Source organism: Pristiophorus japonicus, chromosome 24 (assembly GCF_044704955.1).
Source record: "Pristiophorus japonicus isolate sPriJap1 chromosome 24, sPriJap1.hap1, whole genome shotgun sequence".
Classification (NCBI taxonomy): domain Eukaryota; kingdom Metazoa; phylum Chordata; class Chondrichthyes; family Pristiophoridae; genus Pristiophorus; species Pristiophorus japonicus.
In genome coordinates, this window is record NC_092000.1 from 5,571,057 (window position 1) to 5,596,720 (window position 25,664).

A 25,664-nucleotide genomic window follows, 5' to 3' on the forward strand; every position below is an offset into this window, starting at 1 on the left:
AAGTGGAGGAAGAGCATCCAGGAGGGCGCTGAGCACCTCGAGTCTCGTCGCCGAGAGCGTGCAGAAACCAAGCGCGGGCAGCGGAAGGAGCGTGCGGCAAACCTGTCCCACCCTCCCTTTACCCTCAACCACTGTCTGTCCCACCTGTGACAGAGACTGTAATTCCCGTATTGAACTGTTCAGCCACCTGAGAACTCACTTTTCGAGTAGAAGCAAGTCTTCCTCAATTTCGAGGGACTGCCTATGATGATGAAGACCACGGTGCAATTACTATGCCTTGTTTTATGTCAATTGGAGGTTAACTGCCCTCAGCAGATCCCTGGGGCAGTTAAGAGGTCAGACTGCTCACTACATTGCTGGGTCTTTTTACTAAAACCTTCCCACCCTATTGCAATTCTCGTATCGGAGGCCCTGAACATGCATCTTTTGAGAGCAGTGAAATCTTTCAGAAATGTACCGAGAACAAATAGACATTTTAATTTGATTGCAGAAGGTTCTAAAGTGCACAATGGCAAAATACTGAAATTCAGACCATAACCTCTGACCCATTTCTTTCCACACGGCTGTAGCTGATTCTGCTATTTCCATTTACACCTCTTCCAGACCCATCCTTTGTCTCTTTACTTGTCGCATTACCATCATCCCTTTTGTCTCTCTAATCTCTCCTGCCTTCCACCCTATCACAGACCTTCCCTTTTGTTCCTTCCTCCCCCTCCCCCATTTCCCTGCCGCTGCACTCGCTTAAAACCGGTCACATCTCCAATGTTCTCCAGTTCGGTCGAAGGGTCATCGACCTGAAACGTTAACTCTGATTCTCTCTCCACAGACGCTGCCCGACCCGCCGAGTATTTCCAGCATTTTGGTTATATTTGAGATCTCCAGCATCTGCAGAATTTTGCCTTTGCAGACATTTTTAATTAAAAAAAAAAATTCGTTCCAGAACATGGGCATCGTTGGCAAAGCCGGCATTTATTGCCCACCCCTAACTGCCCCTCGAGAAGGTGGTGGTGAGCCGCCTTCTTCAACCGCTGCAGTCCGTGTGGTGAAGGTGCTCCCACAGTGCTGTTAGGGAGGGAGTTCCAGGATTTTGACCCATGAAGGAACGGCCGATATATTTCCAAGTCAGGATGGTGTGTGACTCGGAGGGGAACGTGGAGGTGATGGTGTTCCCATGCGCCCATTGCCCGCTGTCCTTGTCGTTCCAGGTGGTAGAGGTCGTGTGTTTGGCAGGTGCTGCCGACAAATTGCTTGATCATTGAGCATAAATCCAGTATCGAAAGAAAGGACACTTTATAAACCACAGGATTTCCCAGGGCCACCAGTTCCCTGTTGGACACTCGACGAGGGAAGCGCTCACATGCAAACTATCAGAGATCAACACCAAACCATTACTTGAAAGAGCTGCAAGGAACTAGCTATAGCTTAGTCGATGACCGACAATAATAACTTGTATTTATATAGCGCCTTAGGAAAAGGGGAGGTGCAACAAGACCTGGGTGTCATGGTACATCAGTCATTGAAAGTTGGCATGCAGGTACAGCAGGCAGTGAAGGCGGCAAAGGGCATGTTGGCCTTCACAGCGAGAGGATTTGAATATAGGAGCAGGGACATCTTACTGCAGTTGTACAGGGCCTTGGTGAGGCCTCATCTGGAATATTGTGTTCAGTTATGGTCTCCTAATCTGAGGAAGGACGTTCTTGCTATTGAGGGAGTGCAGTGAAGGTTCACCAGACTGATTCCCGGGATGGCAGGACTGACATATGAGGAGAGACTGGATCGACTGGGCCTGTATTCACTGGAGTTTAGAAGAATGAGAGGGGATCTCATAGAAACATATAAAATTCTGGACAGATTAGATGCAGGAAGAATGTTCCCGATGTTGGGGAAGTCCAGAACCAGGGGTCACAGTCTAAGGATAAGGAGTAAGCCATTTAGGACCGAGATGAGGAGAAACGTCTTCACCCAGAGAGTGGTGAACCTGTGGAATTCTCTACCGCAGAGAGTTGTTGATGCCAGTTCATTGGACATACTCAAAAAAGAGTTAGATATGGCCCTTACGGCTAAAGGGATCAAGGGGTATGGAGAGAAAGCAGAATAGGGTACTGAGGGGATGATTAGCCATGATCTTATTGAATGGTGGTGCAGGCTCGAAGGGACGAATGGCCTACTCCTGCACCTATTTTCTTTGTTTCTTTAAAGCAGCAAAACCTGCCAAGGCCCTTTGTGGGAAAATTATGTGACACCGAGCCGCAGGAGTATTGTGTGCAGTCTTGGTCTCCTTACTCAAGGAAGGATATACTTGCCATGGAAGGAGTCAGATCAGTTCTCGTGTGGGCCATAAACGTCGGCATGGACCAGTTGGGCTGAATGGCCTCCTTCTATGCAGCAGATTCTAAGTAACATTGTGCAAGTTTAATTACTACACCCTTTAATAGCTTGCGGTGCCCGTCTCCTTCTGTGTATCATTCAGTGTGCGAATAAACTCCATGTATAGTCCTTTTAGCCTGCGAGGACCGAACTAGTGACAGATCAAGGCTACTTAATTCGCATGGCAGGCACGAGACTCTCTAAACAACTGCTATAGGTGTAGCTCCTTCATGGCAAATGAGCCAAAAGTGGGCAGCGGAAACATTACAAGGACACCCTCAAAGCCTCCCCGGTGAAATGCGACATCACCACTGACGCCTGGGAGACCCTGGCCGAAGACCGCCTGAGGTGGAGAACGTGCATCCGGGAGGGCGCTGAGCTCTTTGAATCTCAATGCCGCGAGCGTGAAGAGGTCAGACGCAGGCAGCGGAGGGAGCGCGCGGCAAACCAGTCCCACCCTCCTCTTCCCCCGACGAATATCTGCCCCACCTGTGACAGGGTCTGTAGCTCTCAAAGGAAATCCTTATTGGTCAGGAAATTGTGTTTGGGAAATTGATGGGATTGAAGGCCGATAATTCCCCGGGGCCTGATAAGTACTCTGGGATGCAGCCTAAGGAAGTGGCCCTAGAAATAGTGGATGCATTGGTGGTCATTTTCCAACATTCTATTGACTCTGGATCAGTTCCTATGGACTGGAGGGTAGCTAATGTAACAGCCTTTTTTTTTTTTGAAAAGGAGGGAGAGAGAAAACAGGGAATTCTGGACCGGTTAGTCTGACATCGGTGGTAGATAAATTGTTGGAATCAATCATTAAAGATGAAATAGCAGCGCATTTGGAAAGCAGTGATAGGATCGGTCCAAGTCAGCCTGGATATATGAAAGGAAATCGTGTTCGACAAATCTTCTGGAATTTTTTGAGGATGTAACTAGTAGAGTGGACAAGGGAGAACCAGTGGATGTGGTGTATTTGGACTTTCAAAAGGCTTTTGACAAGGTCCCATACAAGAGATTAGTGTGCAAAATTAAAGCACATGGTATTGGGAGTAATGTACTGACGTGGATAGAGAACTGGTTGGCAGACAGGAAGCAGAGAGTCGGAATAAACGGGTCCTTTTCAGAATGACAGACAGTGACTAGTGGGGTGCTGCAGGGCTCAGTCTGGGACCCCAGCTATTTACAATATACATTAACGATTTAGATGAAGGAATTGAGTGTAATATCTCCAAGTTTGCAGATGACACTAAGCTGGGTGGCGGTGTGAGCTGTGAGGAGGATGCTAAGAGACTGCAGGGTGACTTGGTCAGATTAGGTGAGTGGGCAAATGCATGGCAGATGCAGTATAATGTGGATAAATGTGAGGTTATCCACTTTGGTGGCAAAAACAGGAAGACAGAGTATTATCTGAATGGTGACAGATTAGGAAAAGGGGAGGTGCAACGAGACCTGGGTGTCATGGTACATCAGTCATTGAAGTTTGGCATGCAGTGAAGGCGGCAAATGGCATGTTGGCCTTCATAGCGAGGGGATTTGAGTATAGGAGCAGGGAGGTCTTACTGCAGTTGTACAGGGCCTTGGTGAGGCCACACCTGGAATATTGTGTTCAGTTTTGGTCTCCTAATCTGAGGAAGGACATTCTTGCTATTGAGGGAATGCAGCAAAGGTTCACTAGATTGATTCCCGGGATGGCAGGATTGACATATGAGGAGAGACTGGATCGACTGGACCTGTATCCACTGGAGTTTAGAAGAGTGAGAGGGGATCTCATAGAAACATATAAAATTCTGATGGGATTGCACAGGTTAGAGGCAGGAAGAATGTTCCCGATGTTGGGGAGGTCCAGAACCAGGGGTCACAGTCTAAGAATAAGGGATAAGCCATTGAGGACCGAGATGAGGAGAAACTTCTTCACTCAGAGTGGTTAACCTGTGGAATTCTCTACCGCAGAAAGTTGTTGAGGCCAGTTCGTTCGATATATTCAAAAGGGAGTTAGATGTGACCCTTACGGCCAAAGGGATCAAGGGGTATGGAGAGAAAGCAGGAAAGGGGTACTGAGGTTGAATGATCAGCCATGATCTTATTGAATGGCGGTGCAGGCTCGAATGGCCTGCTCCTGCACCTAATTTCTATGTTTCTATATTTCGTGTTGGACTGTTCAGCCACCAAAGAACTCACTTTAGGAGCGGAAGCAAGATTTCGAGGGACTGCCTATGATGATGACGACTTTTCAGAAGTGGCAGCAGAGCAGAGAAGGGCAACCCAACGCATTGTCTGGTCAGTTCTTCACCATTCTGGGTTAACTGATAAACCTGGCGGCAAATACAGACCACACATTTTGGTTCTCAAGAGACTGCGTGCGCTCACGAAAACTACAGTCCGGTCGAGGTCGTGAGAGCAAGTGCCGGATCCACAACAGGAGCTTGCACGCAGAGACTGAACCAATGAAGAACAACATTGAGGGGTAGCATTTTAGGAAACAATGACGGGACACTCCAGCATCACATACAAAAAAAGATTTATTGTCTTGCCACAGTACATCGTTAATTATTTTCCAAACTAAATTTCTTTTTCTGAATGAATCAAAATGTGCTACCTCAAAGTTAATTTCTGTCCTACATAATATTACCGTAACAAGCTTGTTCTTTACAACTGACCCCGTTCCTGCTGGTAGGCAACTGGTGACTACTTCCAGGTCCAATCAGGAAGCAGGCGATCGTGGGGCCAACCATTAGAATGGATTGGAAGCGTGCCCCTCTCGCCTTTTAATTCAACACTAATCGTAAACTGGGTGCTCATGCTGATTCAGCCGATGTCTGATGGCAAGAGTTAACTCAGTTGCAGTTCAGCGTCCAAGGGGTCAGGTTATATATCGATTTCAAGGACCAGCGTCCACTAAACACACAGCACACAGTTCAGATAGGTACAACCGATGATTCAATACACGCTTGCGAGTACAACACACAGTCGTTCGGGTCGAATGTTGAAACTAAAGAGAAGATTTTGCGCGAGTTCTTGGTCCGTTACTGAGCAATGCGCCAATCTGTCATACCCGGTGCAGTTCAATTAAACAGGCACTGACCTTCATCAAGATTGGCGCGGCGTAGCAGTAAATCCCGCCTCTGCACCTGGCAGGTATTGGTGTGGCGATGTAGCCCGACCCTAACTCTCTGCCCGCGTCCCAATCGAGTACCGAACTCTGCTGTAAACGAGGCAGAACCCGCGAGTGATACTAAAGGAGGTGCTTCAGGGTGAGGGAGCAGTGCCTCATGCAAGGCTTCACACCACACGCCAGGAATCTAAAAAGCACCAAACTGTTGGAATGTGGACAAAAAGGAAACAACTTCGTTTCAAAGTAAGGACGCGCACACACACACGTACACACAACCCCACTGAACACTACAGCAGAAATGAGAACGTTTGTTTCATTACAATAACTAAACTTTCCCCAAGCACTTGATGTATGGTTATAGAATCTGTTTTTTTAAACCGTCATACCTCTGCAATATTCATTCATCAATATCTCAGGAGATATCACACTTACTCTCTAGAGTTTAGAAGAATGAGAGGAGATCTCATTGAAACATACAAAATATCTTACAGGGTAGATGCAGGGAGGATGTTTCCCCCGGGCTGGGGAGTCTAGAACCAGGGGTCACAGTCTCAGGATAAGGGGTCGGCCATTTGAGACCAAGATGAGGAGAAACTTCTTTACTCAGAGGGTGGTGAATCTTTGGAATTCTCTTGCCCCAGAGAGCTGTGGAGGCTCAGTCGTTGAGTATATTCAAGGCTGAGATCGACAGATTTTTGGACACTCGGAGAAATCGAGGGATCGGGCGGGAAAAAGTGGAGTTGGAGATTGAAGATCAGTCGTGATCTTACTGAATGGAGCAACAGGCTTGAGGGGCCAAATAGCCTATGCCTGCTCCTAATTCTTATGTTGTTAAGAGTCCAGTGCTTTGAGTAAGCTTTGGTTCCTGTTCTAAGACAGAGCATCTTCTGAGATGTTCGGAGTGTGTGGGGAAGGTAGGTGGTGGGGGGAATTACAAGTTAACAAAATTTTCCATTCAAAAGGCTGGTTCGAGAGGCAACTGGTTGGTTTTTTTTGTAGAGCACGTGGGCTGGGATCAATAAAAAATAAAAATAAATCGGCTTGTGGGCCTCGAGACTTTCCCCCCATTCCTACAAGTCCTCGTGTGGTCCCCAAGGTCACGAATCCGTGCGGGTGTCTATAGCAGTGACCGCTCAACTTCGATAGTCAGCTTGCTTGCTGCAGCCTCGTCGATGAACCAGATTATCTCGCCGTTCACAGGCTGGATTCGGGCTGCCGGCAGTGGGTTTGCGCTGTGGCCTTCGAGGATGTCCTGGGGGAGTGGGGGAAAAGGAGAAGACAACAGCGGATTATTGAAATCTAGTGGTGTAGGTCGCTGCAACGATAAATGTTGTCATTCTGCTCGGATCGTCAGCCAGCTACTGAAGCCCGGGAACATTAATTCCAACACCCAGGAGCCTTTGGATTCGTCTTGCAAATTCAGTATCTGCCGTCCACATGTCACCGAGACCAGAGGGACATACAGACTCAAATATCATCATTGGCAGTCCCTCCAACCAGGATGACTTTGCTTTCACACGAGTTCACAGATGTTTCAACGAAGGAGCCGATGTTCCAGGTCCTGAACTCCAGTTGAAGGGGTGGAAGATGCCTGTGGGTGGATTGTTTTAACGCGGGGTGACCGTTGCACACCAGCCACCACACGGGCTTGACAGAGCTAGGTCTTGGTCCAGTGGCAAGGGTTAACCAGGATGACTGGAGACCAGCTCTGCTGCACGGACCTAGTGCGCTCACGTATCGCACAGTGTGGGCTGGGCCCGTATAGCAACGGTGCTGGAATACAAAGGGGCGCAGGTTATGTTACAGTTCTACAAAGCTCTGGTCAGCCCCTCTGGACACTGCCCCTCGGGAAGAATATATTGGCCGTAGAGGGGTTGCAGCTCAGATTCACCAGAATGATACCTGGGGCTAAGAGGCCTAAGTTATGAGGACGAGACGCAGACTAGGCCTGTAATCCCTTGAGTGTAGAAGATTAAGGGGTGATTTAATTGAGGTGTTTAAAACAATTACTGGTGATTTAATAGGGTAGATAAGAGAGAAACTATTTCCTCTGGTGGGGGGAGTCCAGAACAAGGGGGCTTAACCATAAAATAAGGGGGCATAGTCTCAGAATAAGGGGTCGCCCATTTAAAATGGAAACGAGGAGGAATTTCTTCTCAGAGAGGGTCGTAGATCTGTGGAATTCTCTGCCCCAGAGAGCTGTGGGGGCTGGGTCATTGAATATATTTAAGGCGGAGATAGACAGATTTTTGAGCGGTAAGGGAGTCAAGGGTTATGGGGAGCGGGCGGGGAAGTGGAGCTGAGTCCATGATCAGATCAGCCGTGATCGTATTGAATGGCGGAGCAGGCTCGAGGGGCCAAATGGCCGACCTCTGCTCCCATTATGTTCTAAAAGTTAGAGCCAGGCCGCTCAGGGGTGATGTCCGCAAACACAGAACACAAAGGGGAGTCCGCCCCCCTCCGCAAAAAGCTGTTGAGACTGGGGGTCAATGGGAAATTTGAAAACCCGACATTGATTGATTGATTTTCGCTGGGCAAGGGTTACGGAGCCAAGGAGGGTTGATGGGGCTAAGATACGGGTCAGCCCTGGTCTAATTGAATGGTGGGATTGAAAGGGGCGGCTCCTGTTCCTATGATCCCAGACTGCTCCTTACCTTTAATGCAGCAGCCTTGCTCTCACCAGTCACCACAAACATGGCACAGTGCGCGGCATTCAGCAGGGGCAGGGTCATGGTGATCCGCTTCGCGGGAGGTTTCGGTGAATCACTGATTGGAGCGATGATCTTATTTTGTTCCTGTTCCAGAGCAGACGGAAGAATGTATTAGCCGAGCTGTGGAAACTCTGGAGTTAGAATCAGCAGACCTGCATTGCCACCAATTGGAAAGATTGAAAAACCTTTCCCGACCCGTCTTCCCAATTATCCCGCCCTTCTTTGTCTAGTGAAAGGACTTGCGTTTATGTAGCGCCTTTCACGCTGTCCCGAAGAGTTTTTACAGCCAGTCAAGTATTTTTTGGAGGGTTGCAATGTAGGGAAGGCGAGTGGCCCTGAGTGACACACGAACAGTTGTCGAGGGGCAGGCTCGATGACCTGTTTCTAGGCCTCACCAGCGCTGCTCCGGTGAAGGTGTCGGAGCTGCTCAAGGGGGCTGCCACTCCATGTGCCCTCGCTCACTATAGGGGAGCTGGCGGTGGCTGCCCTGTGGCTCAGTGGGCAGCACACTCGCCTTTGAGTCAGAAATTTGTGGGATCAAGTCCCGCTCCAGAGACACGAGCTCCATAATCCAGACTGACATTTCTCTTGTACCAAGAGTGGCAGCTTCACCCCACAGCTCTTCCAGTGCACGGACCAGCAATATTATCTCGGTCACAGACACAGACCCTCGGATGGGCCAATTGCAAAGGCCACGAATGAACGCAATCAATTTATTGCCTTTGAGGAGCCGCATTAGCTGTGGCTCGGAGGGCAGCATTCGCGTCTCTTGAGTCAGAAGGTTGTGGGTTCAAGTCACAATCCAGGGACGTGAGCACATAAATCTAGGCTGACACTCCAGTGCAGCGCTGAGGGAGCGCCGCACTGTCGGAGGGGCAGCGCTGAGGGATACGGAGGAGGACGCTCCATAGTCCCTGACAGTTAACAGTGTTAAAGGCCTTTGTAAGGTCAAAGAAGGCCATGTACAAGGCTTGGGGCTGTTCCCTGCAGTTGTCGCGCAGTGAAGATCACGTCCGTTGTACCCCGTAGTGGGCGGAATCCGCACTGTGATTCACTGTCAGAGGTGCCGTCTTTCGGATGAGACGTTAAACCAAGACCCCGTCTGCCCTCTCAGGTGGGTGTAAAAGATCCCACGGCACTATTTCGAAGAAGAGCAGGGGAGTTCTCCCCGGTGTCCTGCACAATATCTATCCCTCAACCAACATTATTAAAACTGATGATCCGGTCATTATCACATTGCTGTGTGTGGGAGCTTGCTGTGTGCGTACAGGCTGCTGTGTTTCCCACATTACAACAGTGACTACACTCCAAAAAAGTACTTCATTGGCTGTAAAGAACTTTGGGAGGCCCTGAGGTTGTGAAAGGCGCTATAGAAATGCAAGTCTTGCTTTCTGTCCCACTGCAGCATGGTTAGGATTGGCAAGCTGTGAATGTGCTGCATGAGGGGGAGGAACAGGTTGGAATCACTGGCAGCCCACGGTACGACACACTGTACAACATACGTCACGGCGTTTGACAAGGAGTTTGTCGCTTTATTAAAACTTCTAAAAGACGGGAGGCAGCTCCTGCTCCCAAGGTAAGAAGTGGGAGGAAACATAAAACTCCGGGACTCCTGATCTCTCGGGGAACCTCGGTTAAGAAGTGGGCGGGGCATGTGCTTGGGTGGAAACAGGATGCCTATCATTAGCGGGTCGAATAATCTGTGAGCACCCAATGCACAGATTCGCAGGCATAGAATGGCCCCTCGAGAGGTCACCTCCCCTTGACCTGGGATCTGCCCCCACCCCCCACTGATCTGGAAACCCCCCCCCCAATTGAGCATCACTACCTTCAGCAGAGAAAATCCAGATAACAAATAAATATTTAATGCACTTTGGGCCCACAGCTCCGTGCCGGGGTTTATGCTCCACACCAGCCCCCTCCCACTCCTCTTCATCTCACCCCATCAGCACATCCTTCTATTCCTTTCTCCCTCGTGTGTTTATCCAGCCTCCCCTTAAATGTATCGATACTATTCACCTCAACCCCACCCTGTGGCAGCGAGTTCCACATTCTCACCCCTCCCAGGGTAAAGAAGTTTCTTCTGAATTCCCCATTGGATTTACTGGTGACTGTAATGGGTGCACCTTTGAGCATGCTGACAGGTTTGTCGAGCTGTTGCACCATGAGTGGCTGAGCCAGTCACGTGATGTTCACAAGACAATAAAAGTTGGATCGACATCATCCACGGTGAGGGATGCAGTTGCGAGCCTGGTGGATGAACTGGTAATGTGTAGTGCGATTGTTGCCCATGAAGCAAAATCATCATCATCATAGGCAGTCCCTCGGAATCGAGGAGTTACTTGCTTCCACTCCCAAAGTGAGTTCTCTGGTGGCTGAACAGTCCGATACGAGAGCCACAGACCCTGCTACAGGTGGGTCTTCGAGGGAAGGGGTGGATGGGACTGGTTTGCCGCGCACTCCTTCCGCTGCCTGCGCTTGGCCTCTTCACGCTCTTTGCGTTGGGACTCGAAGAGCTCAGCGCCCTCCCGGATGGACTTTCTCCACCTCGGGTGGTCTGCGGCCAGGGTCTCCCAGGTGTCAGTGGTGATGTCGCACTTTACCAGGGAGGCTTTGAGGGTGTCTTTATAACGTTTCCGCTGTCATCCTTTGGCTCGTTTACTATGACGGAGCTCCGCATAAAGCATTTGCTTAGGGAGTCTCATATCTGGCATGCGAACTACGTGGCCCGCCCAGCGAAGCTGATCGAGTGTGGTCAGTGCTTCAATATTGGAGATGTTAGCCTGTAGACCATGAGTTGGTGGTAGATTTGAGGGCCTGGTCTTCACACGCTCTTTTCCTCATCCTTCGCCTGCTTCACGATGACATGCAGGCCGTGATCCTTACCAACGGCTCCATTACAGATACAATCCATGTCCGGACCGGGGTCATACGGGGCTGCATTATCGTTCCAACCCTCTTCTCAATCTTCCTCGCAGCCATGCTCCACCTCACAATCAACAAGCTCCCTGCTGGAGTGGAACTAAACTACAGAACCAGTGGGAAGCTGTTTAACCTTCGCCGCCTCCAGGCCAGATCCAAGATCACCCCAACCTCTGTCGTTGAGCTGCAGTACGCGGACGACGCCTGCGTCTGTGCACATTCAGAGGCTGAACTCCAGGATGTAGTCAATGTATTCACCGAGGCATATGAAAGCATGGGCCTTACGCTTAACATCCGTAAGACAAAGGTCCTACACCATCCTGTCCTCGCCGCACAGCACTGCCCTCCAATCATGAAGATTCACGGCGCGGCCCTGGACAACGTGGACCATTTCCTATATCTCGGGAGCCTCTTATCAACAAAGGCAGACATTGATGCGGAGATTCAGCATCGCCTCCAGTGCGCCAGCGCACGAGGAAAAGTGTGTTTGAAGACCATGAAGCAAATACATTACAGTGACTATCTTACATCGACGGCCCATAGTTCTGGCCTTGCCTGCAAGTGGAATCATCTCTGCATTTCATAATCGTGACGACCTCCATCGTGACAACTCCTCAGCCTTCTCTTTTCTAAAGTAAAGAGACCCAGCTAGTTATCAACCTATCTGCCACTTGAAGTTTGATTCTACGCTCAGTTTAAATGTGAACGTGAGCTGTTCAGTTTGCGACCTTAATGAGAATTTTCCTCCCACGTGTGTCTGCTTTCCCCTCTCGACGCTATCGCGGTCAAAGTTACCTGCAACAGGGGGTGGTCTGGGAAGAGAGAGCAAGTGTGGCCATCGGGACCTATCCCCAGGAGCAGCAAGTCAAACACCGGCACATTTTCACCTGGGAACAGCTGGAGCAGAAAACATAAGCGTCAGAACAAAGCACCCGAGCCAGCGACACAGGACGTGGGTTCCTGGCCGCAACCGGCTTAAAGAAACGCCGCGACAAAACGAGGTGGGGGAATCAGAACTGGGGTCGAGCGGAGTCCGCAAGAACATAAGAAACAGGAGTAGGCCATACGGCCCCTCGAGTCTGCTCCGCCATTCAATGCGATCACGGCTGATCCGATCATGGACTCAGCTCCACTTCCCTGCCCGCTTCCCATGACCCCTTATCAGTTAAGAAACTGTCTATTTCGGTCTTAAATTTATTTAATGTCCCAGCTTCCACAGCTCTCCGAGACAGTGAATTCCACAGATTTACAACCCTCAGAGAGAAGAGATTTGGGTACTGTTGAGGGGGATGACTCATCAGGGGAGAGCAGCAGCAGCCAAGTTCATGGCACCGTGGCTGGCTCTGCTGCACAGGAGGGCAGGAAAAGAGTGGGAGAGCGATAGTGATAGGGGATTCGATTGTAAGGGGAATAGACAGGCGTTTCTGCGGCTGCAACCGAGACTCCAGGATGGTATGTTGCCTCCCTGGTGCAAGGGTCAAGGATGTCTCGGAGCGGGTGCAGGACATTCTGAAAAGGGAGGGTGAAAAGCCAGTTGTCGTGGGTGCATATAGGTACCAACGATAAAGGTAAAAAATGGGATGAGGTCCTACGAGACGAATTTAGGGAGCTAGGAGTTAAAGTAAAAAGTAGGACCTCAAAAGTAGTAATCTCAGGATTGCTACCAGTGCCACGTGCTAGTCAGAGCAGGAATCGCAGGATAGCTCAGATGAATACGTGGCTTGAGAAATGGTGCAGAAGGGAAGGATTCAAATTCCTGGGACTTTGGAACCGGTTCTGGGGGAGGTAGGACCTGCACCTGGGCAGGATCAGAACCAATGTCCTAGGGGGAGTGTTTGCTAGTGCTGTTGGGGAGGAGTTAAACTAATATGGCAGGGGAATGGGAACCTATGCAGGCTGACAGAGGGAAATAGAAGGGGGGGGGGGGGGTGCAGAAACAAAAGATAGAAAGGAGAATAGTAAAAGTGGAGGGCAGTGAAACCCAAGGCAAAAAGCAAAAAGGGCCACATTATAGCAAGATTCAAAAGGGGCAAAGTGTGTTAAAAAGACAAGCCTGAAGACTCTGTGCCTCAATGCGAGGAGTATTCGAAATAAGGTGGATGAATTAACTGCGCAGATAGCAGTTAACGGATATGATGTGATTGGCATCACGGAGACATGGCTCCAGGGTGACCAAGGCTGGGAACTCAACATCCAAGGGTATTCAGCATTTAGGAAGGATAGACAGAAAGGAAAAGGAGGCAGGGTGGCGTTATTGGTTAAAGAGGAAATTAATGCAATAGTAAGGAAGGACATTAGCCTGGATGATGTGGAATCGGTATGGGTGGAGCTGCGGAATGCCAAAGGGCAGAAAACGCTAGTGGGAGTTGTGTATAGACCACCAAATAGTAGTAGTGAGGTTGGGGATAGCATCAAACAAGAAATAAGGGATGTGTGCAATAAAGGTATAGCAGTTATCATGGGCGACTTTAATCTACATATAGATTGGGCTAACCTAACTGGTAGCAATGCGGTGGAGGAGGATTTCCTGGAGTGTATTAGGGATGGTTTTCTAGACCAATATGTCGAGGAACTAACCAGGGAGCTGGCCATCCTAGACTGGGTGATGTGTAATGAGAAGGGATTAATTATCAATCTTGTTGTGCGTGGTCCTTTGGGGAAGTGACCATAATATGGTAGAGTTCCTTATTAAGATGGAGAGTGATAAAGTTAATTCGAAAACTAGGGTCCTGAACTTAAGGAAAGGTAACTTCGACGGTATGAGGTGTGAATTGGCTAGAATAGACTGGCAGAGGATACTTAAAGGGTTGACGGTGGATAGGCAATGGCAAACATTTAAAGATCACATGGATGAACTTCAGCAATTATACATCCCTGTCTAGAGTAAAAATAAAACAGGGAAGGTGGCTCAACCGTGGCTAACGAGGGAAATTAAGGATAGTGTTAAAACCAAGGAAGAGGCATATAAATTGGCTAGAAAAAGCAATAAACCTGAGGGCTTGGAGGAATTTAGAATTCAACGAGGAGAACTAAGGGTTTAATTAAGAAGGGGAAAATAGAGTACGAGAGGAAGTTTGCAGGGAACATAAAAACTGACTGCAAAAGCTTCTATAAATATGTGAAGAGAAAAAGATTAGTGAAGACAAACATAGGTCCCTTGCAGACGGGTTCAGGTGAATTTATAATGGGGAACAAAGAAATGGCAGACCAACTGAACCAATACTTCGGTTCTGTCTTCACAAAGGAAGATACAAATGACCTTCTGAATGTACTAGGGGACAGTGGGTCTAGTGAGAATGAGGAACTGAAAGATATCCTTATTAGACGGGAAATTGTGTTAGGGAAATTGATGGGATTAAAGACCGATAAATCCCCGGGTCCTGATAGTCTGCATCCCAGAGAACTTAAGGAAGTGGCCCTAGAATCATTTTCCAACAATCTATCGACTCTGGATCAGTTCCTATGGACTGGAGGGTAGCTAATGTAATGCCACTTTTTTTAAAAAGGAGGGAGAGAGAAAACGGGTAATTATAGACCGGTTAGCCTGACATCAGTAGTGGGGAAAATGTTGGAATCAATCATTAAGGATGAAATAGCAGCGCATTTGGAAAGCAGTGACAGAATCGGACCGAGTCAGCATGTATTTATGAAAGGGAAATCATGCTTGACAAATCTTCTGGAATTTTTTGAGGATGTAACTCGTAGAGTGGACGAGGGAGAACCAGTGGATGTGGTGTATTTGGACTTTCAAAAGGCTTTTGACAAAGTCCCGCACAAGAGATTGGCGTACAAAATCAAAGCGCATGGTATTGGGGGTAATGTACTGACGTGGATAGAGAACTGGTTGGCAGACAGGAAGCAGAGTCGGGATAAACGGGTCCTTTTCAGAATGGCAGGCAGTGACTAGTGGGGTGCCGCAGGGCTCAGTGCTGGGACCCTAGCTCTTTATAATGTACATTAACGATTTGGATGAAGGAATCGAGTGTAATATCTCCAAGTTTGCGGATGACACTAAACTGGGTGGCGGTGTGAGCTGTGAGAAGGACGCTAAGAGGCTGCAGGGTGACTTGGACAGATTAGGTGAGTGGGCAAATACATGGCAGATGCAGTATAATGTGGATAAATAAATATGAGGTTATCCATTTTGGGGGCAAAAACACGAAGGCAGAATATTATCTGAATGGCGGCAGACTAGAAAAAGGGGAGGTGCAACGAGACCTGGGTGTCATGGTTCATCAAAGTGGGCACGCAGGTAGAGCAGGCGGTAAAGGCGGCAAATGGTATGTTGGCCTTCATAGCGAGGGGAGTTGAATATAGGAGCAGGGAGGTCTTACTGCAGTTGTACAGGGCCTTAGTGAGACCACACCTGGAATATTGTGTTCAGTTTTGGTCTCCTAGTCTAAGGAAGGTCGTTCTTGCTATTGAGGGAGTGCAGCGAAGGTTCACCAGACTGATTCCCGGGATGGCTGGACTGACATATGTGGAGAGATTGGATCGACTGGGCCTGTATTCACTGGCGTTTAGAAGGATGAGAGGGGATCTCATAGAAACATATAAGATTCTGACGGGACTGGACAGGTTAGATGCGGGAAGAATGTTCTCGATGTTGGGGAAGTCCAGAACCAGGGGACATAATCTTAGGATAAGGGGTAGGCCATTTAGGACTGAGATGAGGAGAAACTTCTTTACTCAGGGAGTTGTTGACCTGTGGAATTCCCTGCCGCAGAGAGTTGTTGTTGCCAGTTCATTGGATATATTCAAGAGGGAGTTAGATATGGCCCCTACGGTTAAGGGGATCAAGGGATATGGAGAGAACGCAGGAAAGGGGTACTGAAGGAATGATCAGCCATGAATTCATTGAATGGCAGTGCAGGCTAGAAGGGCCGAATGGCCTACTCCTGCACCTATTTTCTATGTTTCTATGATCTTATTGAATGGCGGTGCAGATTCAAAGGGCCGAATGGCCTACTCCTGCACCTATTTTCTATGTTTCTATGTTTCGCATCTCCGTTTTAAATGGGCGGCCCCTTATTCTAAGATTATGCCCTCTAGTTCTAGTCTCCCCCATCAGTGGAAATATCCTCTCTGCATCCACCTTGTCAAGCCCCCTCAAAATCTTATACATTTCAAGAAGATCACCTCTCATTCTTTTGTATTCCAATGAGTAAAGGCCCAACCTACTCAACCTTTCCTCATAAGTCAACCCACTCATCCCCGGAATCAATCTAGTGAACCTTGTCTGAACTGCCTCCAAAGTATATCATAAGAACATAAGAATTAGGAACAGGAGTAGGCCATCTAGCCCCTCGAGCCTGCTCCGCCATTCAATAAGATCATGGCTGATCTGGCCGTGGACTCAGCTCCACTTACCCGCCCGCTCCCCATAACCCTTAATTCCCTTATTGGTTAAAAATCTATCTATCTGTGACTTGAATACATTCAATGAGCTAGCCTCAACTGCTTCGTTGGGCAGAGAATTCCACAGATTCACAACCCTCTGGGAGAAGAAATTCATTCTTAACTCGGTTTTAAATTGGCTCCCCTGTATTTTGAGGCTGTGCCCCCTAGTTCTAATCTCCCCTACCAGTGGAAACCATCTCTCTGCCTCTATGTTGTCTATCCCTTTCATTATTAGAAATGTTTCTATAAGATCACCCCTCATCCTTCTGAACTCCAACGAGTAAAGACCCAGTCTACTCAATCTATCATCATAAGGTAACCCCCTCATCTCCGGAATCAGCCTAGTAAATCGTCTCTGTACCCTGTCCAAAGCCAGTATATCCTTCCTTAAGTAAGGTGACCAAAACTGCAGGCAGTACTCCAGGTGCGGCCTTACCAATACCCTATACAGTTGCAGCAGGACCTCCCTGCTTATGTACTCCATCCATCTCGCAATGAAGGCCAACATTCCATTCGCCTTCCTGATTACCTTTCTTAAATATGAAAACCAAACTGCACGCAGTATTCCAGGTGTGGCCTCATCAATACCCTGTACAACTGTAGCAAGACTTCCCTGCTTTTATACTCCATCCCCTTTGCAATAAAGGCCAAGATACCATTGGCCTTCCTGATCACTTGCTGTACCTGCATACTAACCTTTTGTGTTTCATGCACAAGTACCCCCAGGTCACCGCACGTTCCGTAAAGAAATGCTATCAGCTGTCGGTGGCTGTGGGATTGTATTGTTGGGTTATTGCGAAGAGCCAACACTGGGATTCTTACTGCAACGCGAACGCAGTTTTGTCTGCGCCAAGTTTATTTTGATTGTCTAACCTCTCGTGCGACTGAGGAAATGGCCCCTTGTCCCACCCTTACGCACCAGTGTGACTTGGCTCTCCGTGCTTCAATTGGAAACACAATAACTAAACATCATATTCACTGTAGGCATCACGGTGTGAACATTAACATCGGGTGTAATCCAATCATTAATACCTTATTCCCGACTGCAAATATTTTGTAGGTCGTAGAATGATACAGCACAGGAAGTGGTCATTTGACCCATCAGCCTGTGCTGTCTGTTTCCCCCCCCCCCCACCCGACCCCCACCCTTTCCCGGATAGCTCTGCAAATTATTCCTTTTCAAATATTTATTCAATTCCTTTTTGAGAGTTATTATTGAATATGTTCCCACTGACCTTTCAGGCAGCGTGTTCCACATCACAACAACTCCCTGCATTGGTTTCTTGCCAATTATATTAAATCTGTGTCCTCTGGTTACCGACCCTCCTGCCACTGGAAACAGTTCTTCCTTATTTACTCCATCAAAACCCTTTGTAATTTTGAACACCTCCATTAAATCTGCTCTGAACCTTCTGTGCTTCAAGGAGAACAATCCCAGCTTCTCTTGGGTGTCTCCAGCTCCTTAATGCACCTACCCAAGTGTCACATTTACTCATGGAATCATAGAAATTTACGGCACAGAAGGAGGCCATTCGGCCCATCGTGTCCATGCCGGCCGACCAAGAGCTACCCAGCCTAATCCCACTTTCCAGCTCTGGGTCTGTAACCCTGTAGGTTACGGCACTTCAGGTGCACATCCAAGTACTTTTTAAATGTGGTGAGGGTTTCTGCCTCTACCACCCCTTTCAGGCAGTGAGTTCCAGACCCCCACCACTTGTCACTAATAACACTTCCGCTCTGCAGTTTAAAAATCCTTAACAGGGGAGAAACTCAGACATATACACGCACACTCCAAGAACAATCTCTTCCTTGACAGCTCTTAGCCTCCTAACCTGACCCATTGATTACACATTAGAAACATAGAAAATAGGTGCAGGAGCAGGCCATTTGGCCCTTCGAGCCTGCACCACCATTCAATATGATCATGACTGATCATGCAACTTCTGTACCCCATTCCTGCTTTCTCTCCATACCCCTTGATCCCTTTAGCCGTGAGGGCCATATCTAACTCCCTCTTGAATATATCTAACGAACTGGCCTCAACAACTTTCTGTGGTAGAGAATTCCACAGGTTCACAATTCTCTGTGTAAAGAAGTTTCTCCTCATCTCGGTCCTAAACGGCCTATCCCTTATCCTTAGACTGTGACCCCTGGTTCTGGACTTCCCCAACATCGGGAACATTTTTCCTGCATCTAACCTGTCCAGTCCCGTCAGAATTTTATATGTTTCTATGAGATCCCCCCTCATCTAAATTCCAGTGAATATAAGCCCAGTCGATCCAGTCTTTCTTCATATGTCAGTCCTGCCATCCCTGGAATCAGTCTGGTGAACCTTCGCTGCACTCCCTCAATAGCAAGAACGTCCTTCCTCAGATTAGGAGACCAAAACTGCACACAATATTCAAGGTGTGGTCTCACTAAGGCCCTGTACAACTGCAGCAAGACCTCACTGCTCCTGTACTCAAATCCTCTCGCTATGAAGGCCAACATACCATTTGCATTCTTCACCGCCTGCTGTACCTGCATGCCCACTTTCAATGACTGATGTACCATGACACCCAGGTCTCGTTGCACCTCCCCTTTTCCTAATCTGCCGCCATTCAGATAATATTCTGCCTCCGTGTTTGTGTCACCTCACATTTATCTACATTATACCAGTGCATGGCAACGCTTCACATCATCCCAGTGTTGCTCAGTACCGTACCTCTCGCAATCTCTCTGCATACTTGTCCGCTGCTTCCTCCACCGGGAGCGTGGGGTTAATCGTGATCACATGGTTATTCGGAATGGAAATCTTGGAGAAGAGATGTTTCTGAAACAGGCAAGGCAGGGGTTAAATGTGACGGTTACCCACTCAGCCAAGTGTGGGACAGGTCACAGCACAATATAGTAGGCAGAAATCATTCTGGGCATTGAGTAGCCAACTAGGCCATCCACTCAGCAAATGTGGTAGCTCTGCTTCTGTAATCCTGAGTGCAGCTATTCTCTCGCTCCGCCCTTTCTGCCTCCCAACAGCCTGCCGATGGAGGCCAGAATAAAACGCAAATGTTAGAGAGCAACAACCTGCAGCTGTTCAAGCGCCTTTAAGGTGGTTAAAAGTCGCTTCATGGGAGCAATCAGACAAAATCTGACACCCAGCCAGATGTTAGGGGGCCGGTGAGGTGTAGGTTTTAAGGAGCATCTTAAAAGGAGGAGAGAGAAGCGGAGAGGTTTAGGGAGGAAATTCCAGAGCTTGGGGCCCAGACTGCTGAAGGCACAGTCGCCGCTGGTGGGACGATGGAATTTGGGGAGGTGCAAGAGGGCAGAATTGGAAGAGCGCAGAGATCTGAGGGGGCCGCAGGAATGGAGGCAGTTAGAGATAGGGAGGGGTGTAGAGGCTGGTGGAGGTTACACAGACAGGGAGGGGTGTAGGGGCTGGAGGAGGTTACAGAGATAGGGAGGGGTGTAGGGGCTGGAGGGGGTTACAGAGATAGGGAGGGGTGTAGGGGCTGGAGGAGGTTACAGAGATAGGGAGGGGTGTAGGGGCTGGAGGGGGGTTACACAGACAGGGAGGGGTGTAGGGGCTGGAGGAGGTTACAGAGATAGGGAGGGGTGTAGGGGCTGGAGGAGGTTACAGAGATAGGGAGGGGTGTAGGGGCTGGAGGAGGTTACAGAGATAGGGAGGGGTGTAGGGGCTGGAGGGGGGTTACACAGACAGGGAGGGGTGTAGGGGCTGGAGGAGGTTACAGAGATAGGGAGGGGTGTAGGGGCTGGAGGAGGTTACAGAGATAGGGAGGGGTGTAGGGGCTGGAGGAGGTTACAGAGATAGGGAGGGGTGTAGGGGCTGGAGGGGGGTTACACAGACAGGGAGGGGTTTAGGGGCTGGAGGAGGTTACAGAGATAGGGAGGGGCGAGGGCCATGGATGGATCAAACCTGAAGGTGTTGGATAGACATAGCAGGTCCATCAGCGACCTGGAACCGTTTCTCGTTACAGATTTAGCTGCCGTGGAAGTCAAGTTTCATCACCCGTTAATATTCTTGTTTAAACAACATCAATAACTGAGATATTGTGAAGCGAAGAGCTAGACAAATTTGATGTGCAGCTATTAAGGGCTGGGTTAGTAACTTTCCTCTGCGGGCGGGCGGGCAGAAGGGTGAGCGGGTTCTCTTTGGGACGGAGTTGCCCGCCTTCCCTAGATGACACACCTGGTAATGGGAGTTTGGAATAAAGCTGATTCTCTGGTAAAGGGGGAAACTCGATGCCCGATCGAGGCCAGACCGCTGTTCCCCAGGGCAGTCAGTAACTGGGCCAGCTAGCCCAGCTCATTAACGGGACCTCCTGGTTGGGTGGGCGGGCTTGGCATTGGATTCTAGGGTCCTGCCCCATGGCTCCACAAGCCACTGCCCCGAGGAGGGAGGATGGCCCGTATTGGACGGGGCACAGGGAGCTTAGAAATGCTCTGTGCGATTATTGCTGGTTAAAAGTCCAACAATTGCCCCTGCTTCAAAATGCTCTGGGGTTACACAAGTGGGTGGACCCTACGAGAGTGCACACTCCAGCTCAGGAAATGGATGCTCCACACATGTGGACCTCTCAGTCGTTTTACACGCCACTGTGCGCAAGATCCAAATCGCACACCCAGCCAACCAAGTCTTCAAGGCTAACTTCATTGACTTGAAGATCTTCTCATGGTCCAAGATGCAACCAACTGGGCTCTAGCGCCACTTGCATCATTGACCATGCTTAGTGATACAATTAGCTTTGCCCATCATCTCAACACAATGCTAACATATTTGGCAAGTACGTCCCGTCTGCTCTCTCAGGTGGACGGAAAAGATCCCATGGAACTATTTCGAAGAAAAGCAGGGGAGTTCTCCCCGATGTCCTGGGGCCAATATTTATCCCTCAATCAACACAACAAAAACAGATTATCTGGTCACTATCACATTGCTGTGTGTGGGAGCTTGCTGTGCACAAATTGGCTGCCGCGTTTCCCACATTACAACAGTGACTACACTGCAAAAAGTACTTCATTGGCTGTAAAGAGCTTTGGGACGTCCAAAGGTCGTGAAAGGCACAAGTCTGTCTCTTAAATAAGCAATTATGACCAAAACCACAAAATACCTCTGATACTTTTATTAAAACTCAAAAGAGGAAGAACCAAGGATCTATAATGCAGGACCAAATCACAGCTGGAAACATTCGGAAAGAAGGTGGAAACAATTCTAGTGGCTCAGTGACAGTAAACTGGGATTTAAATACTTGTAATTCGGAAAGGAAAGACTGTGTTCAAAGGAGTTTTCTGATGCTGGGAGGTCCCAGGAAATGTATACATTAGTCGGCCTTTTGGCCCCTCGAGCCTGCTCTGCCATTCAATGAGATCACGGCTGATCTTCGACCTCAACTCCACTTTCCTGCACTATCCCCATATCCCTTGATTTCCTTATTATCCAAAAATCTATCGATCTCAGCCTTGAATATACTCAACGACTGAGCCTCCACAGCCCTCTGGGGAAGAGAATTCCAAAGTTTACCACCCTCTGAGTGAAGAAATTTCTCGTCTCAGTCCTAAATGGCTGACCCCTTAGGACTGAGACTGTGACCCCTGGTTCTAGACTCCCCAGCCCGGGGGAAAACATCCTCCCTGCATCTACCCTGTCAAGCCTTGTAAGAATTGTTAATGTTTCAATGTGATCACCTCTCATTCTTCTAAATTCTAGGGAATATCGGCCCAATCTACTCAATCTCTCCTCACAGGTCAACCGCCCCTATCCCAGGAAAGAATGAGCATTTTCATAAAGGTAAGGACGAGTGTGTAAGATTGGGTATTCGGAGGCTAGAGGGAATGAAAAAGTTCAGAGAAGCACCGAGCATGGCAGGTTTAATAAGACGAATAGCATCATCATCATAGGCAGTCCCTCGGAATCGAGGAAGACTTGCTTGCACTCTTAAAAAGAGTTCTTAGGTGGCTGAACAGTTCAATACGAGAACCACAGTCCCTGTCACAGGTGGGACAGACAGTGGTTGAGGGAAGGGGAGGGTGGGACTGGTTTGCCGCACGCTCCTTCCGCTGCCTGCGCTTGGTTTCTGCATGCTCTCGGCGACGAGACTCGAGGTGCTCAGCGCCCTCCCGGATGCACTTCCTCCACTTAGGGCGGACTGGTCTTTGGCCAGGGACTCCCAGGTGTCGGTGGGGATGTTGCACTTTATCAGGGAGGCTTTGAGGGTGTCCCTGTAACGTTTCCTCTGCCCACCTTTGTTTGCCATGAAGGAGTTCCGAGTAGAGCGCTTGCTTTGGGAGTCTCGTGTGGTCAATGCTTTGGGAGTCTCGTGCGGTCAATGCTTTGGGAGTCTCGTGTGGTCAATGCTTCGACGCTGGGGATAAGACGAATAAAGAGGATGCTAGCTGGAGGCAAAAGAATTGCTCATCACAATTGCTTTGGAATTACTACAGGATGCACGGTCATTTGTTTCTGAAGCCAGATGTGGCATCAGGAAGGGTGCCAGAGCCAAGCACTTGCCATAGTGAGGGTGGAAAATTCTAAATAGAAAGCAGATGGAGTCAGCCCGAACCAGACTCTCTCACCCATGGAGGCTTTCTTCGGGGCAGGTTCAACCATTTAACTGGGGATGGACACGTGTCCCAAGGGACTGAAACCTGCAGGCATCTTGAAATTGGTTTTTACAAAGGCCATCAGCAGTGTTGAGTCATCACTAACGCCGCCTTTCCCAAATCATCAATTCCCCGGCCTTTCCACGACCATTAATGCTCCCGACTTCAGGCCCTCCGGTGTTGCTAGTACAGTACACCATAAGCCCAGTTTCTAAACCAGAACATTCACACAACGAACCCTAGTCTTTCCCACATTAATACTGCCAATACCAATCTTTACCAGATCGGTAATATTAACCCTCATCCCAGAATAAATACCCAATAGTCTGACCCCTAACCCCAGTATTAATACCCTGTCTGACCCCTAACCCCAGTATTAATACCCTGTCTGACCCCTGTATTAATACCCCAATAGTCTGACCCCTAACCCCAGTATTAATAACCTGTCTGACCCCTAACCCCAGTATTAATACCCTGTCTGACCCCTGTATTAATACCCCAATAGTCTGACCCCTAACCCCAGTATTAATAACCTGTCTGACCCCTAACCCCAGTATTAATACCCAAATATTCTGACCCCTGTATTAATACCCCAATAGTCTGACCCCTAACCCCAGTATTAATACCCAAATAGTCTGACCCCTGTATTAATACCCCAATAGTCTGACCCCTAACCCCAGTATTAATAACCTGTCTGACCCCTAACCCCAGTATTAATACCCAAATAGTCTGACCCCTAACTGCAATAATAGGGCCCCTGACCCCACCCCTCAGTGTGACCCCTGACCCCACCCCTCAGTAAAAACCCCAGTGTGACCCCACCCCTCAGTGTGACCCCTGACCCCCACCCCCCAGTACAACTCCAGTGTGACCCCACCCCTCAGTGTGACCTCTGACCCCATCCCCCAGGGTGACCCCCCCCTGACCCCACCCCCCCAGGGTGACCCCCCCCTGACCTCACCCCTCAGTATAACCCGTGTGACCCCACCCCTCAGTGTGACCCCTGACCCCACCCCTCAGTATAACTCCAGTGTGACCCCACCCCTCAGTGTGACCCCCCTGACCCCACCCCTCAGTATAACTCCAGTGTGACCCCACCCCTCAGTGTGACCCCCCTGACCCCACCCCCCCAGGGTGACCCCCCCTGACCTCACCCCTCAGTATAACCCGTGTGACCCCACCCCTCAGTGTGACCCCTGACCCCACCCCTCAGTATAACCCCAGTGTGACCCCCGCCCCCTGACCTTACCCGGTACAGGCCGCACGTGCTGTCCGGACTGTCGAACGGGACGAGGCGCTCGTCGCAGAAGCCGAGCACCCAGCGGGCGGTGTCGGGCCCGGGGCGGGCGGCGGCGGCAGCGGCGGGCAGCTCTGCGGCCAGGAGCGGCACCAGGCCCCCGCCCGACACGGACACGGCGAACCGGCCGCGACTGCTCACCGCCTGGGCCGCCCGCCCCAGCACGGCGCTCGCCAGCGCCGGGCCCAGCTCCTCGGCCGAGGGGAAAACTCGCACCCGCGGGCCCGCCATCGTCTGCAGCCCGGGGGGGCGGGGCAAGGCTATACCACGCCCCACTCCACCCACCCGCCGTCACTCACAGCGTCCTCCGCTTTCATTGGTCCGGCCCGCAGTCACTCACACCGTCCTCCGCTCTCATTGGTCCGGCCCGCCGTCACTCACACCGTCCTCCGCTCTCATTGGTCCAGCTCGCAGTCACTCACACCGTCCTCCGCTCTCATTGGTCCGGCCCGCCGTCACTCACACCGTCCTCCGCTCTCATTGGTTCGGCCCGCAGTCACTCACACCGCCCTACGCTCTAATTGGCCCGCGCCCGCCGTCACTCACACCGTCCTCCGCTCTCATTGGTCCGACCCGCCGTCACTCACACCGTCCTCTGCTCTGACTGGTCCGGCCAGCCGTCACTCACACCGTCCTCCGCCCTCATTGGTCCGGCCCGCCGTCACTCACACCGTCCTCTGCTCTGACTGGTCCGGCCCGCCGTCACTCACACCGCCCTCCGCTCTGAATGGTCCAACCCGCCGTCACTCACACCGTCCTACGCTCTGATTGGCTCGCGCCCGCTGTCAATCACATCGCCCTACACTCTGATTGGCCCGCGCCCGCCGTCACTGGCACAACTCTCCGCTCTATCTGGCCCCGCCCGTCGTCACTTATTGGACAATCACAACGTCAATCATCTCCCTTTGGCTAATTCTGACATTTGATTGGACGGTAGGCGGGTCCAATCTGATTGGTACTGCAACATCACCAGAGCAGCACCCGCCTTCGGTTATGTTCGATAGGCCAAAGGCGCTCTCAAACATCCGTTTTTATCTCTGATTGGACCATATCAACGTCAATCATCGCATTCCCTTTCTCTGCGATTTGATTGGTCAAGAGGCGAACATCCCAACCAACTGCTCCAATCTGATTGGTGTTGCTACATCACCAGACCAACACCCGCCTCTACTTATCACCGATTGGCTCATCGCGTTGTCAATCGCCCCACCCTCAGCTTTGATTGGACAGCGGCAACGTCAATCATCGCCTTTCGGGTAAATCCTGA

The 25,664-nt window shown here is 49.9% G+C and overlaps 1 protein-coding gene across 1 annotated transcript; it reads right to left on the bottom strand.

Annotated features, from left to right (window-relative positions):
• Window positions 1–4,862: 4,862 nt before the first annotated feature.
• Window positions 4,863–24,641, bottom strand: pgls (6-phosphogluconolactonase). The gene is made up of 5 exons (XM_070867187.1): window positions 24,350–24,641; window positions 19,211–19,318; window positions 11,902–12,003; window positions 8,128–8,268; window positions 4,863–6,725 (listed from the first exon to the last, which is right to left on the bottom strand). The coding sequence occupies exons 1-5, from the start codon at window positions 24,626–24,628 to the stop codon at window positions 6,591–6,593; spliced, it is 765 nt and encodes a 254-aa protein (XP_070723288.1). The 5' UTR covers window positions 24,629–24,641; the 3' UTR covers window positions 4,863–6,590.
• Window positions 24,642–25,664: the final 1,023 nt, after the last annotated feature.

What these genes read in the sequence shown, in the direction of transcription:
- pgls (XM_070867187.1), bottom strand. Translation starts at nt 24,628, where the DNA reads ATGGCGGGCCCGCGGGTGCGAGTTTTCCCCTCGGCCGAGGAGCTGGGC. An exon ending in ATGCAGAGAGATTGCGAGAG is followed by an intron (nt 12,004 to 19,210) that starts GTACGGTACTGA and finishes TTTCTGCTCCAG; the next exon opens with CTGTTCCCAGGTGAAAATGT. An exon ending in GCAAGGCTGCTGCATTAAAG is followed by an intron (nt 6,726 to 8,127) that starts GTAAGGAGCAGT and finishes CCACTCCCCCAG; the next exon opens with GACATCCTCGAAGGCCACAG.